The 15,282-nt window shown below is 36.1% G+C and overlaps 1 protein-coding gene across 4 annotated transcripts in view; it reads left to right on the top strand.

Moving 5' to 3' along the window:
- AGAP2 (ArfGAP with GTPase domain, ankyrin repeat and PH domain 2) overlaps positions 1–15,282 on the top strand; it is a 158,505-nt gene that overhangs the window by 112,019 nt on the left and 31,204 nt on the right. For all 4 annotated transcript variants that reach the window (XM_072407173.1, XM_072407174.1, XM_072407171.1 and 1 more), the window contains exons 4-7: positions 11,460–11,545; positions 13,431–13,572; positions 13,892–14,026; positions 15,122–15,228. In XM_072407173.1, the coding sequence (XP_072263274.1) occupies positions 11,460–11,545; positions 13,431–13,572; positions 13,892–14,026; positions 15,122–15,228 (470 nt within the window). The remainder of the gene's footprint in view (positions 1–11,459; positions 11,546–13,430; positions 13,573–13,891; positions 14,027–15,121; positions 15,229–15,282) is intronic.

Here is a 15,282-nt window from a genome sequence, read left to right on the forward strand (position 1 = left end):
ATAACATCAACCTGCTGCCAACCCTAACCTGTGAAAAACGCCAAACCCCAGGCCAGACTTTACCATCACCTCTCTTCCCCCTAAACTTTTATTACCTTCATCCCACCCTTACTTCGACCCTTCCATCAATCCACAAGCTGGCCCTTCAATAACCCACAATAACTTATTTACCCTAACCTGTCGGCTCCACTGTTCCTCCAGTCATGCAGGCCTATCTCAAAGCTCCCTCAATTTTCTCGTTCCAGGCCTGTATATCTTTTGAGTGTGTACTTACACAGTAAGAGATTCCTTAAACATCCTAAATGGGTGATATTGAATAAATTTGTATTACCACTGTAGGATTGATATATTTCTAATCCACATAATAAAGTTCTAATTGAAAGCCTATGCTATCCACTTTACCACATCCCTTCTACTACTTTGTAGATCTATGTTTTTTTATATGTGGCACTAATGATAGACATATAGCTTGAAACTTGAATAAATATTTCTGTAATGTTCAGCATATTTGTGATATATACCAACAGATAGTGATTTACAGTTAGCAACAGTAGCATGAGGGAATAATGTAAATGACTACATCCGATATCCTACAATGATCATTAAACCTTTTGTTTTTTTACGATTTTTCATTGAGGTTTTCATATGTAAATACCTTATATCATAAAGAAAAAATAAAATGGCTTTAGGTGAGTTAGAACTTTGGACCTACATAACACACTTGAGTTTGAGTCATCAAAATGTAGGACACTATGTGCACTGCGCATGTGCTATGTGTCTCTTTAATCTTACTTTTCTTTAAAAATTGAATGTTACTGTCACAGCAATCAGAGCAGATTATTAAAAATTGTTGCTCGCATAGAAGCAAAGTAACAGCAGTGGGGATTTAAAAAGATCCCGGTGGAGCTTCACACAGTTTCCTTTGTGGTGCTTAATTGTCTTTGCGAATATAGTTGTTAAAAATGCTTAATTAAAAAATAAGAAGGTGATTAATAAATATCCATTTAGACAAAAAAATGTCTTCAGTAAGGTAGACAGTAAGACAGATAATGCAAATAGATTCTCTGTGGTCTTGCAGCTGCACTTTTGACCATACTGTCTTCTAATAATTGATTTGTAATTACTATAATGGGCCAGTAATTAAATAGGAATGACAGGTATTGCAGTTCTATGGCATTTATCTAAGCAAGATTTTCTAAGCATATATTGTGATTTCTAGTCCACGTTTTCCCCTTTTTTTGTTTAGTAGCAGCATTAGAAAATGTTATCATAGTATTTGGTGGGTTTACTTACAATATTAGGTCAATGTCACGCCAGTAACTTTGCAGCAGAGAGCTGTAGCAGCAGCAAATGTATTACTGGCTGTATTTAGTGTGAAAAACTGATAGTGTTATGTCAAGTCACACATTTCTATCTCAGGGATTTCAGTGCCCTTTTACTGGTCCACAAGGCACCAAAAGCTATAAAAATGCAACTTTACTTGTAGACTTTTCTCTAGTGCTGTCTTTCTGAGGAGCAACAAGGAATGGTGGCCAGAGTGACCATCCCTGGTAAGGCACAATAGACCCAACCAGACTGAATCTGATGCCTGTCTGTCCAACAGCCTTTTAACAAAGTTTCCACAGCCTAAATAGTAGCTTTATTCCATTCCCAAAGGGAGCAGTGCTGTGTTTGCAGTGGGGGGATGCATGTTAGGGTTGCCACCAAGCTTGTATTTTACTGACCTGGCCGGTTAAAACTGTTATCTATAGAAAAAGGACTAAAGGCTGGATGTTTTATTTTACACAGAAAAGTGGCAACACTAGTGTTTGTACACGGTCACTCCTGGCTCTCTGTACTTGCATTATGTATACAGGATTATCACAATAAATTTCTAAAACAAGCATATAATCAAGAGGACAGCTGGACATTAGGAAATGATCAAATTAATAAAGTATGTGTTCCTTTAACTGACACGTGCTCCAGGAAGCCTGTATGTGTCCTACAGGCCTTTATGGTTTTATTAGTGAAATGTGTTTAAAATGTACTTATTGAAAATGTTGTTTTAAGCTTTAGATAAAGTGGGAAAGATTATTTCTATTTTTTTATTGCTTTTGGCCTGGCAGGTAGATTCCCCCGTTTGTCATTTGACCATTGTCACTGGGACAGAATGTGAAGGGAAATCCAACATTTTACAGCATTCACTAGAATAGAAAGTTAGAAAAATATTCCAGTCTGGACACCTGTTTTCATTACAGCTGTAATTACAGCTCCAAAGAAAGAATTAACTCTACTTTTTAGAGATTGTTTGTTGCTTTCTGTGCATCTCCAGGACAGAAGGTTAAGGGAATTCTTCCCAGTTGAGCAGACAGAAAAAATGAACTCATTTGATGAAAAAAAAATGAACTATTTCCTATTTTTTTCCATAACCTAAAAAAATGTTTGGATATACATACACTTATATGTATATATATATATATATATATATATTTGTCATACATTCTTATTCAGAGCAAAGTGGAACATTATGAGACTCTAATATAGCTGTGATAACTAAGAGAAAAAAAATTAGCACAGAGCTCCTGTTCTGGTATTAAACATAAGGATTTTTCATCTTTGGTCTAAGTTTACTGAAACGTAAATTTGCAGGTTTGATACACCTGGAGACATGGTAACCTTTAATTTACTGCACATTTTATTGACTTTGTCTTTTGCCTTGGCAATCATGTGTTTGCCATTTATACTTCAATGTATTCTCTGATGTAGCAGGAACAGTGCTAGTAAGCAACCTATTTAAAATGAATCATTTCCCTAGTGACTCTGTATTCTACAAGCAGCAAGAGGTTTGAAGTAACTTGTTCAAGGTTAATCAGGTTATAAAGAACATTGTCACTTTTGATTTGCTTTGCTTCAATTAAACTGCTGTAGTTTACATTTTACTATATAAAGATTTTAGCTACAATTTCCTTCGCCTAGATACAATATTATGAATTGTGACATGAGCATATTATATAGTATGGAACAAGTCTTAGTAGACCAGCCTTTGCAGAAGAACAATGTCTTTTATTGCAGTAAGTACTCTACTACATTACATATTAAATTGACTTTTAACCCTTTTATGCCCAGAAACCCTTAATACTTGGATGGTCAGGACAAATTCAGCAGCATCATATAATGTGCCCAACTAAATATTTTTTAAAGGCATATAAGAATTTAATTTGCTACATTGTTTTCATTAAAAAAATCTATATTTTTATACAATTTGATAAGATGTTCTTGATTGATAATGATTGTGAACCACTGTCCTGGGATTTACAGACAATAAATACTATTCAAAGCATAATTGAACATCAGCAATGTTAATCACACCTTATTGGAGTAGCTGTGCATATGCTTTAAAGCAGATTTTTTCACGACAGGATTTGATATCATTAACACTATCTCACATTTCTAGCATGGCCATAACAAGCATCTAATTTCTGTCCCGTTAAGTATGTGATATTATTGTACAGGTTCAAGTGCCATGAGGTTTGCATGGCACTGCAGATTTATTTATTCCTCCATATGTCAAAAACTGTAATAATGTACTGCAAAATCGCCATAATGTAATTCATAAGTTTATGCTTAGGTAAGGTAAAATACAAGACAAATTGCACACCAATTGACCTTTTTTTTACCTTTGGCCTTGGAACTGCACCCTGATTACTACTGTTTGGATTTGTCAGCTTGATCATGCATGTTAAAATATTTTGTACAATCTTATTTCCAATTTCCATTTGTGCAAACCCTTACATACTTATACATTTGTTGGTAGATTGTAGAATTAGCTTGTATAGTGTATAAGCTTTATGATCTGGCAGAATTAGATTTGACTTTGAAGTGACTCCCAGCATTGATATTAAGTATACAGATGTGTCCATATATAACCACTAAATATGTTGCATAAGCTGTAACAAGTTAATGTATTTTCCAAAGTTATATTTAGTCTTTTTTAATCCACTTCTTCATTACAAAAAGTCCTAGTAATACTGCCATGGGAATCTTTGTTTAGGAACCTCCTGTTTTGGGGTACCAACTGTTTTCAAAGTGCAGCACCCTGTGTTACAGGCCACTTGTACCTCTGATTGAGGCTAAAAGTGGCTTTGCTGAGACACTAAGATGGCTAGTCCAGAACAATAACGTGCAGGTTAGACTGGAGTAAGTGCATGTAGAAAAGAACGTATGAAAGAGAATGGAGATGCAAAAAGTATTAACAATGTTAATTTTGCGTAAAAAGCAACCTACAACTGCAACAAAAGCTTCCTTTTCTTGCTTCTTGTCCTACAAATAAAACATTATGTTCATGTGACTGTAAAACTTTCTTGGGAATCTGAAGTCTTTGAATAGCCATAATCCACAACATGTCAGCCCCAAGTTATCCATAGCCATTTGACAAAGAAGACACAAAAAAAGTAGATGGCTGATGTGGGTGAACAATGAAATGAATTCCCATGTCTGCAGGAATTACCACCTATATCTTTTAACTATGAATAGTTTCTAGAAAGAATTAAATAAATGTATTTAGGAAGTAGAAAATCCCTTTCATACATCCTTAATGATGTTTGATAAATCTCACAAAAAGCACATTTGCTTTAACAGACTTTATATACACATTTTACCCCTAAGAGAATCTGTGACAAGCATTCCTAATTTGAAGCACCCAGTGGCTCCAAAATGGGCTCAGAGCTATAAAACCTCACAGCACAATCACAGCTAAACACAGCAGCTGCCACAAGACTGGTATAAGAATCTGTCTTAAATCCTCAGTTGCTTTTCCCCACAATGTAATGCAGAACAGAGAATGTCATTTTTTTCTAACGCCTCCAATGGGAGCTGTCCCCTTAGCTTAGTGCTGAAGTCTCTGAGCCGCCACTCACATGGATTCAGTGCTGATTCACGTGAAGCTATTGCAGACTTACTTAAGTCACACAAACTAAATTCTCTGTATACAATATATGCATGAAAGGGTTTAGGATTATTTTCCTTTTATGTGTTCATTTATCTTTGATTTTTACTTACGTGGCCTGTTTACACAAGAACAAATAGTCCAGGAATTGCTGCAAGAACATAAACAGATGCTACAAATGTTTAGTTTTATCTATAAAAAGCAAGGTTTTCTATTTTAAATTGCTTACATGTTTTTGTCTGGATTTATATATGTTTTAAAAAAATGAATTTTCTACTTGGTTTTTTACAAAATCAAAGGATTTTCCATATATTAGCACAATAAAGTGCATGTCATGGCAAAAAAAATATATATATGAGGCAATGCATACACATTACAGCTGTCAAATATGCATTCTGTATGTTTTATCTCTTTTAATACCCTGCGAGACCCAGCTCCTTTTATCTGAAATTACACTATATACTTTCTTTTTTGGATTGCAATTGCGAGACTAAGGTCTGATTTATTAAAATTCTCCAAGACTGGAGAAGATAAATCACAATGGGGGAACATGGGTATTCCAGCTAACCTGGAAAGTATTTATTAAAATCATTTGATAATATTTGATAAATGTTTTCAATCCTGGATCAGATCCATTTCAGGTTTGTTGGATCACCCCGGTTGACTGACTGCTAAATCCCACCTATTAACATAATATCCACAGCACTGGGGCTGTACAGTGTTTGTACTGCAAAAGTTTGGAGATCTCTTGGGTTAACACATGAAAAAGCAATCAGGACACAAAATAGCTCTAAATTTCTGACTTGAATATTACGTATATTAAGCACCTACTGAACAGATATAACGAATGTATGTTATGTATTCTTATAACAGATATAACGAGGTATATTGAACAGATCAAGAAGGATCAAAGAAGAGAAGTTCATTGAATGGATTTATATGCACTTTGAATGCAAAATTCTGCTGTAGAAAATAAATCAGGATAAAAAAAAGAATTGGTTTCAATGCCTATTATTTGGTTGGAGTGGAGCCCGAATATGGCTGGGCCCCTTCGTTTCTGTTAGGTAACTGTTAAGGAACATTAGTCTAAATTAAACCTTTCTACGTTTTCCAATTACATAGAATGTAAAATGGTAAATATGACTTCATCATGCTGTCTGAAGCAGTGAGGCTTGCTAACATGCAAATTATTGACCCCCTTAACCCATTTCCCCTTCATTTAGATCATTACTAGTTGGTGTGAGACATGTTGTGCCTGTGGGTGTTATGAACATTGACAGCTTTGATATACTGAGAAGGAGAAAAGGCAACACGTACATCCTAATGTGTTTCTTCTAGGTGTTTATGGTGGTTTTGCCTCAGGTTCTTAGCTGGGAGAATTGTAATATGTGTATTGTGGGTCTCCTAAACTTGAACTCTAAACTAATAATGTCTAAATACCAGAGCTGTGTTTATTCTCTCTTGGTGTCATCTGTGCATTAATTCCAGATGTGTTCAGCAATCCAGCAAAAAACATCTCCTGCACTTTGCACGGGTTTCCTATGATAAAGTCCAGTCACGTTTGCTCTCTTTCTTTGTGCAGGGTGACAGATCCAGTATCTCCCCCCCCCCCCCTGTAGTTTTCTGTACGAACCCTATAGTAAGTGGGCCTGATGGGTACCTCCTACAGCTCTGCTCTGTATAGGGTATGTGCAGCACAGTGATGATGTCGCTGGTACTTTTATAAAGAATCTGAGTTAGTAAAGGCATGGTGCAAACAAAGTGGGTATATATTCTCTGTGGCCATTGAGGTATATATTGAAAAACTATTTGTGCCCAGAGTTCAGCTTCAAATAGGACATGAGAATAATTTTTGGATTAGAATTATACCCTGTTTTAGACACAGGTAATTTGTAATAATTGTTTTCAGAATATGATTTTTTAATATTTTAGTAAGTAATTTCTTACCAGAATGAAGAAAAAACGTTGGGTACAAGCAGCTTCATGTGAATATTACCGTTGTCTGCCTTTTAATGATACTGATACTCAAGTGTGCTATGCTGAAAGCAAACCCATGTCACTATTCCTGTTTATGACATTACCATCAAACTTCTGTTTTGGTGAAGTCAATAGATTATGTTTGCTCCAAAAATTCAGCATTGACTTATGTCACATTGAGGATTTATCTTCACACCAAGAATGCAATAGATTGTTTTATCTCATTATTGACCAGAGTAACACAAGGCCCAGAGGTTTTCTCTAGATGTACTGAATGGAAATAAAAGCCTAAGATTAAATATGGATTTTACAGATCATTGGTAAATGTCTTAATATTATTATTATTATTATTATTATTAATAATAATAAACAGGATTTTTATAGCGCCAAAATATTACGCAGCACTGTACATTAAATATGGGTTGCAAATGACAGACAAATACAGACAGTGACACAGGAGGTGAGGACCCTGCCAAGAAGAACCTTCAATCAGGGAGGTGGGGAAAGTAACAAACAAAAGGAGGGGTAATATGAAGTGGTGGGAAGTATTGACGGTTTCAAAAGACAAAAAAAAGATGGGTAGGCAAGTTTGAAAAGATGGGTTTTGAGTGCTCTATTAAATGAGCAGAAAGTATGAATAAGCCAAACAGGACGAGGAAGACGATTCCAGAGAGTCCAGGCAGCTCTAGAAAAGTCTTGGAGCCGTGCGTGTGATGAGATTATGAGTGAGGAAGTCAATTGTAGGTCATTGGAGGAGCAGAGAGAGCGGCTAGGGGAGTATTTTTCTATCAGGTCAGAAAGGTAAGTGGGACAAGAACTGTGGAGGGATTTGAAGGAAAAGCAAAGGAATTTGAATTTGATTCTAAGGTGAAATGGAAGCCAATGAAGAGAACTACAAAGAGATGCAGCAGAAGAGGAGCGGAGGGAAGGATGGATGAGTCTGGCTGCAGCATTCATAATAGATTGTAGAGGAGAGAGTCGGGTTAGTAGAATACCAGAGAGGAGGAGGTTACAGTAGTCCAGACGAGAGATAAGAGCATGTACAAGGAGTTTGGAGGTCTCTGGGGATAGGGGCGGCTTTTCAGCATGTTGTGTAGGTGAAAGCAACAGGACCTGGAAATGTTCTCAATTTAGGGGTAAATGAGAGGGCAGAATCAAAGGTGACGCAAGGACAACGTGCCTGAGGGGAGGGACGAATAACAGTGTTGTTAACAGTTAGGTCCACTAGTCCAAAACATTCAGATAGACTATGCAGACAAGTTGATCAAAGCACATGGGTGCTATTTATGTTTGGAATACAAACAAATATTTTCCTAAGCTACTTTAGGAAAATTCAGTTAAATTTGTTTGCTTTACAAATTCTGTATTTGCTTTTTACATCAGACAGAAGCCTAGAGAATATTTATTTTTCATCTTGTTCCCTAGGCATAATATCATAAAAGCGTAAGGCTTTTTTTCTAGATTTACTGAAAAATAAATTGAAATTAACCACTTTAGCTGATAGATACAAAAACTGCTGCCACATACAGTTTATAATCAAGTCATCAGTGCATAATGAGTGAACATAAAACTCTTTTCCAGTGTGTGTGGGAGAAGTTAAAACCAGGTTGTCAATCACAGCCTGCATGTCATACACCTCAAAGTATGCTGCATGTAAAAAACACATGTGGCCTTTTTCTGATATGTGTCACTGCTCTCTACATACATCAGCATCCACCTGTAATGCTTTAAGATGAGAACTTTGCATATCAGGAAAAGCTTTAATCAATCGAACCACAACATCACCACATTTTTTAACTACATACGTATATCTAATTCATGTATCCCAGGAAATTTCGGCCTGCTCTCTCTATGCCCGATATCAGAAGGGGCTTTTCCTGCTATGTGAAAAGAAGTGCCGATCCTGCGATGTGTACAGTGGTATCAATATTTTTTTTTTACATTCACAGGAGCAAACGTCATCTGATCTTGTGCCGGAGAAGTTCATTCTGTTCATGTAATGACCTCACAATCTAATACTTGTCATCATTGTACATTATTTACACAAGACATTTGTGTGTGTGTATGAATGATACAGTCGCATAGCTATAGCTAGAACAGCTTTGGGGGATCATGCCGTTGCTATCACAAATTTCTTTTGGATTTCCCTTGTGAGCAGATATATTGCCTTTCTCATCCTGCCCAACACTTTGATAATAACCCTGTATACCTAACACATTGATCTTGAGGCTGAAAGATCCCAGGTTGTCTTCCCAGCTAATAAAAAAAATATATATTTGAGGTTTGTAATTAAAAAAAATGCCAGAGTTTAAAGAAGGTTGTATTATGTTTATAAAGCCATTCTGCATAGGAGCACTTACAATATTAGAACAATATAACATAAAATTTAACTTTTATCCAACGACTAAATCACAGCGCTTGATGGTTGAGTTGATAAAATGGATGAGAGAGTTTGGAATTTAAACCACAGCCCTAAGATCACTTGTTGCTGAAAATTGTTGGTAATAATGTTGAGAACATTTTTCTGAGTTGTACAGATTCCATTCCAATTTTTTTTGCGGTATTTGCAAAGAGCATCCATCCTGTCCTCTTTTCTAACTGCTAGCCCAGCATTTTCATGTCCTCCTATAGAAAAGGCAAAGCAGCTGAGAGGCTGATTTTATCTTTCAGCTAGCATGGGGCGGCTTGGTAAAAAGGTGGTATTTATATGAGCTGAATTGAAAAATAATTCTAGAAATTCTCTAGGAATACATAAAAAACTTAAAGGTATTTTTGATCATCCAGCCTAGACGTGCGGGCAATTATTTGCTACCCAGCTGACATTTCCTTTGATTGTTCACATCTTTAAAGTGAATAAAGAGGAGTGAATTGCAAATATGCTCTTTAGTTATTAGCCAAGTTACACTGTGTGTGACATGGTATGTAAGGAGAAAAAAACACATTTAAATAGGAAATAATCACTAAAAAACATTGACCTGCAGCTTCAAGAAAATATTTTTTCATGGATCTAAATGCTAAAGTCAGGCTTAAAGACATTTAAAAAGAACAATTGTACCACCTATCTTTACCCAAAACATGGCCTGTATTCATCCGCTTTCTTGCTCTATGGCTTCTTTTTTTATTAGTTTCCATGGTTACTGAACAGTGGACGCACTATGACAACATTCTTTCTTACTCTCTAGTTTCAGTTACCATGGAAATTAGGAAGTCCTCTGAAGTTGGGAGGTAACCAGCCATGGATGGAGAGTGACACAAAGGAATGAAATCACCCTGTACACATAGACTTATATTAAGGAAGGAAAGAAACTGATTAGTAATGCTATTAATTTAATTTAGACTCTTGAAGAATTTCCTGTCATTATTTAGGCTATGCCTAAAATAGTTTGGACTCCCTAATCCCAATGCCTCAGCTTTCATTCGATTTCTTTTCATAGCTGATGGTTTGTCCTCAAACAAAGGAGCAGATAGAATGGCAGATGTGACTATTGTGTCAGTGGCATGCATGGAGCAGTGAAACACATTTGATCTTTGCCTATGTCCTGTGGATCATTTAGACCATTCCACTGCACCTATCACAGTTCAGTTTTATTAGCTTTATATTTCTTTTGTATTTAAAATGCATCAGTAAGTAATTATGTAGTCATAAACCATACATTAGCCTAATGAAAAAAACATGCCAGGAACAAATATATTACCCATAGCAAGTCAGACTCTGTCCTGTATTGGTCAGGTTTTAGTAATAAAGTGCTTTAGGCTTATTTACATCACTACTAACACATGACTTGGAATTAGGTAAAAGATAAATAAAGTGTTCATAGGGTCAGGCTAAAACAGAGGAAAAAACACTCTAACCATGGAAGGGTTAACCAAGAAGGTGGTTTCTATCGTCTCTCAGTTGCCTTTGCTCTCTATGAACTGTGCAAAACCAGGCTGTCAAATTGACAGCCTAGGTATTATGATTGCACTACTGCATGAACTTAATACTACCGGTCCTTTATTGCAGAATGGCCAGGCAATGTCCATTCTGCATTAAAATAAACATACTTGCCTTTTTGCAGTTTTTTTAAATACACCCACCTGTCCCTATTCCATCTGGGCCACTATCTTCTTCTGCTACTCTCTACACTTCCCAATCTTCAGCCATCTTGATTGGCCAGGCCAGGTTGAAGTGCATGCGTCAACCCGGTCACTAACTTTTTTTTATTTTAAGAAATAGGTAGTGAACAAGCAGGTTGGTATATTTAATTGCAGAAGGGATGTCATTTGTCCTTTCTATAATAAAAAGCATGCCTGATCATACATTTTCATTGTCGAACAATAGTGTACACAATATTTATATTACATTATAGACTTTAGCTCTGCGACAAGTAGAATTAAAAAATATAACCTCACAAAAGTTCAATGTGAGATTTTTCCTGAATATTCATATATTACTAAATGTGAATGTGATATTCTCTCCCGTCGTTTCTAGAAAACTACATGAGTGTAATCAATCTGCTTACATGTTAATTTGTTGTATTCCTTTTCATTAAATGTACATTTTTTTATGTTTTTTCAGGTGATCAGTTCAAGAAAGAGATTAGTGTGGAGGGCCAAAGCTACCTATTGCTGATCAGAGAAGAAGCGGGGGCACCAGATGCAAAGGTATCTATGACTGATTTAGGGAAGAATTGGGAACAGTGAATGGAAGAATTTGTCATAGGTTGGCATGGTTTATGGTGACACAGCTTTTTAGATGCTAGATATGCTAAAACAGAGATTATCAGAGATAGATTGTAAATTATGAGTCTCTGATTAACATGGACTCCCCCAAATAAAATACCAAATACAATATAGCCATTTTTAAAATGCTCAATATTCAACTTTCTTCAAAATGTAGAAAAGACTAAAAATGTTAAACATCAAATTTAACACACAGTTTTTCTGAATTCTGCAAATAATTGTTTTAAACATATAAAAAAGGTAATAAATGCATGTAATTTTAAATGACAATGAAAATAGGTTTGTATATTCTCACTTTCCTTCCTCTTCCCTTAAAGTGTTGTTTTATGACATATGGCATTTTTGAATGTGACAGCTGGCAAAACCATTTACATTTGGTAACTTGACTCCATATTATCCAATTATAAATGTCAGGAAATACTCAGATTACATTCACAGTGCTTTGAATGCTTGCAGCACTGCAAATAATATCCTTCTTTCCTATGTATATTTATTAATTATAATAATATAAAACTTGAATGTGGACTTACAAATGTTCAATAAATGTCATTAAATCATTAGACATAATAATGCTGTTTTCTGCAGTGTTTTTATTTACAGTCTTCCATTATCATTTTCAGTGTATCAGTGGTGGGCATAGCCAACATTCGGCCTTTGGGCAGAACTGACTTGGAAGTCCCTTGCCAAACTGACTTTTGGCTGAGCAGGGTCCAGGGTCATCAGTATTGCATCTGATCTGTTCCCATGACTTGAGTCTGAACTGTATTTTGGTGGGGAGCAGGGGTGTAGTAGTAAAAAAAGAAAAGGGTGGATCGTAAATGTGCCCACCCCACTACACCCCTGCCTATGTGTCACTTAAAGGGGAAGAAAATTCCCCCAGAGTGATCTCATGATACCAGAACCCGCCTAATCTCCCATCGCAGGCCTGAGCCTGCAATGGGAGAGTGGGCGGCTTGTGTTCAGAGAGACATCCCACCCACCGCCCTGAGCCTGCAGTTCCATACGAGGGACGTGGTCTGTGACCCTGGCCGGTGCACCCCCCCCAGTGAGGTCCTTCTCCTTACCCCGTGGGGAATTCTTTGCAAAATAAGAGTGGGCACGTGTGCCCATTCCCGAAGAAAGTAAAGGCATGGCGTTCCCACCTGTGCCGGCCCCACTACACCCCTGGTGGGGAGGTGACCAAACTTCACACATAATCACAGAAATGACTGGTAGAGACCAAAATAGAGATTATAGTTGTGTCTGTATAATGGGGCATGGATGCCTGGAGAACATTGATTGTAAACACTACCCAACTAAATGGAACAGGAGAAAGTGAGACTTTGCTTTATATGAGGTGTGATTTATGGTACAACAAAAAGAGGGCATCTGCATTTTAAGGATAGTTTCTTCAATCTAAGGGAGAGTATAGTGTATTTTTTTAATAAGCACATAATAAAATAAACTATGTACACAATTCATGTGATATTCTACAAAGGTTTTCAGCAAGCACCCATTAACACATTTTTTTGTCTTTCAAATTTCAAAGCTTCATCTAATAAATTCTGATTACAATTATATTTATCTGTACAACCTGTCCTACATGTACACAATAATAAAAAAAAAGTCAAGCTAGCATTATTGTACCAGCAAGGAAAAATGATCTTCATTTTCCCCTCTTGACTGTCTGGATTCAACTTTAATGAGAACAGGCTGAGAAAATATCCTTATTATTCCTTAGGGAATGTGAAGATAGTTTAAAACTGAACTGATAATGCCCAGTGACAGATTGTGTATTGATTAAACCTTTTCACATTTTGCCCTTTAGTTTTCTAACTGGGTGGATGGTGTCATCTTTGTGTTCAGCCTGGAAAATGAGGCAAGTTTTCAGGACATATTCCAATACTATGCTCTTCTGGCAAACTATCGTAACGTGTCTGATGTTGCTGTGGCCCTGGTGGGAACACAAGGTAAGCCCTCTTTTTATGGCTAAATTAGCTTTAGCTAATTTTCTGTATTTCTGTAAAATACAGAAAAGAGAAGAGAAAAAGCATTTTTAGGGGGAAAGGGGGATGGTATTTGGAATGATTTTGTAAAAAAAAAATATCACTTTAACTTTTTTTATATAAAACCCCTCTTGGTTTTCTCCTACAAGCCTTTTATGTGTGAAATGACAGTAGGATGTTGACAGGCGACAGGGCAGACAAATAACTGATATTTATCTCATCTGGTACTTCTGGTTTTCTGTATCACATTGCCATTTCACTCAACTAAGTGTTACTCTTGCAGATAAAATTAGCTCCAACAACCCCAGGGTGATTGAAGATGTGAGAGCCAGAGGTCTGTGCAATGACATGAAGCGATGTATGTACTATGAGACATGTGCTACTTATGGGCTAAATGTGGATCGAGTTTTTAGTGAAGGTAAGGAATTAAATTACAAAAAATTGCCTTGCTTAGAAATTCTCAATTACTCTAATGAAAAGTAAACACATAAATTGAACACTGGATCTTATTACAACAATGCAGAAATGAAAGGCCTCCTGTTTAGTCCAATAGGCTCTATATGTGCTTGCAGTCTGCTATGAGTACACACAGGATTGTCTAAAAATTGCATTAGATATATTTAACTGACTCAACACTGAAAGTGCTATTTAAAACTCCAGTTCATGTTTTCTAGTGTTACTAGGAGCAAAACTAAGTATTTTGGTGGAAGAGACTTGCAAGTCTCATCTACCAGATAAAACTATACATACTACAAACCATACTGCAATACCAAGTAACCACAGAAGACAAAAATGGTCATAGGTTAGCATCTGCTCTAATGAAAACAAATTCAGAACTGTTTTATAAAGTATCAGAAACAGGATCAGAACATAGAAAAAAAAACAGTATAGTTGACAATTCACTTTCCTAAAAGTTACGGAAGTCACAGAAGTGACAACTTTTTAAGATCTTTAACCATCTTTTCCCCAACCATTTCTATTCACATTGTTTGGATAGTACTGTAATATTACTTTGCTGTCTTCTGATTGTTAGGTAGCTTTAAAAAAAATGTGAATTGCAACACGACTGCTAATTTGAACTTAGGCTAAGAATGTAGGGGTTGAAAAATTCATCCATTTACAATTGAAAATGTTTTTAGAAAATACCTAATATTTGTGATGAATGATGACATCTTCAGTGTAATTAAGTTCATTCATGGACCAGTATGCATGGTGGAGGTCTGAGACTTTGTTTGCTTGTAGTTCAGCTTTAAAAAATGGTAACCTGTCCAGCTAATTTTTCATATATATATTTTATATTTAGCAAATCTTTGCATGCAAGTAAGCAGGATATTGCGAAAATATTTGCTGAAGCACTTATCCTAGAAGATCCACTTTATCCTAGAAGAATTATTTCAAGTGCTACAAATACATATATTTCAATGCTATTAATTTACCTTGTACTTACTGATACTTTATATATATATATATATATATATATATATATATATATATATATATTTTATATTTTCAGTTGCTCAGAAGGTCTTATCGCTAAAAAGACAGCAACAGCTGCTATCATGCAAGTCTTTGCCCAGTTCTCCAAGTCACTCCGGGGGTTCCACTCCATTATCTGTGCAGGTATTTATATATTTGCAGTTTTTAAATCATGCTGATGTGGATAATTAGGTGGAA

This window comes from Pyxicephalus adspersus, chromosome 1 (genome assembly GCF_032062135.1).
Source record: "Pyxicephalus adspersus chromosome 1, UCB_Pads_2.0, whole genome shotgun sequence".
NCBI classification, from domain to species: Eukaryota; Metazoa; Chordata; class Amphibia; order Anura; family Pyxicephalidae; genus Pyxicephalus; species Pyxicephalus adspersus.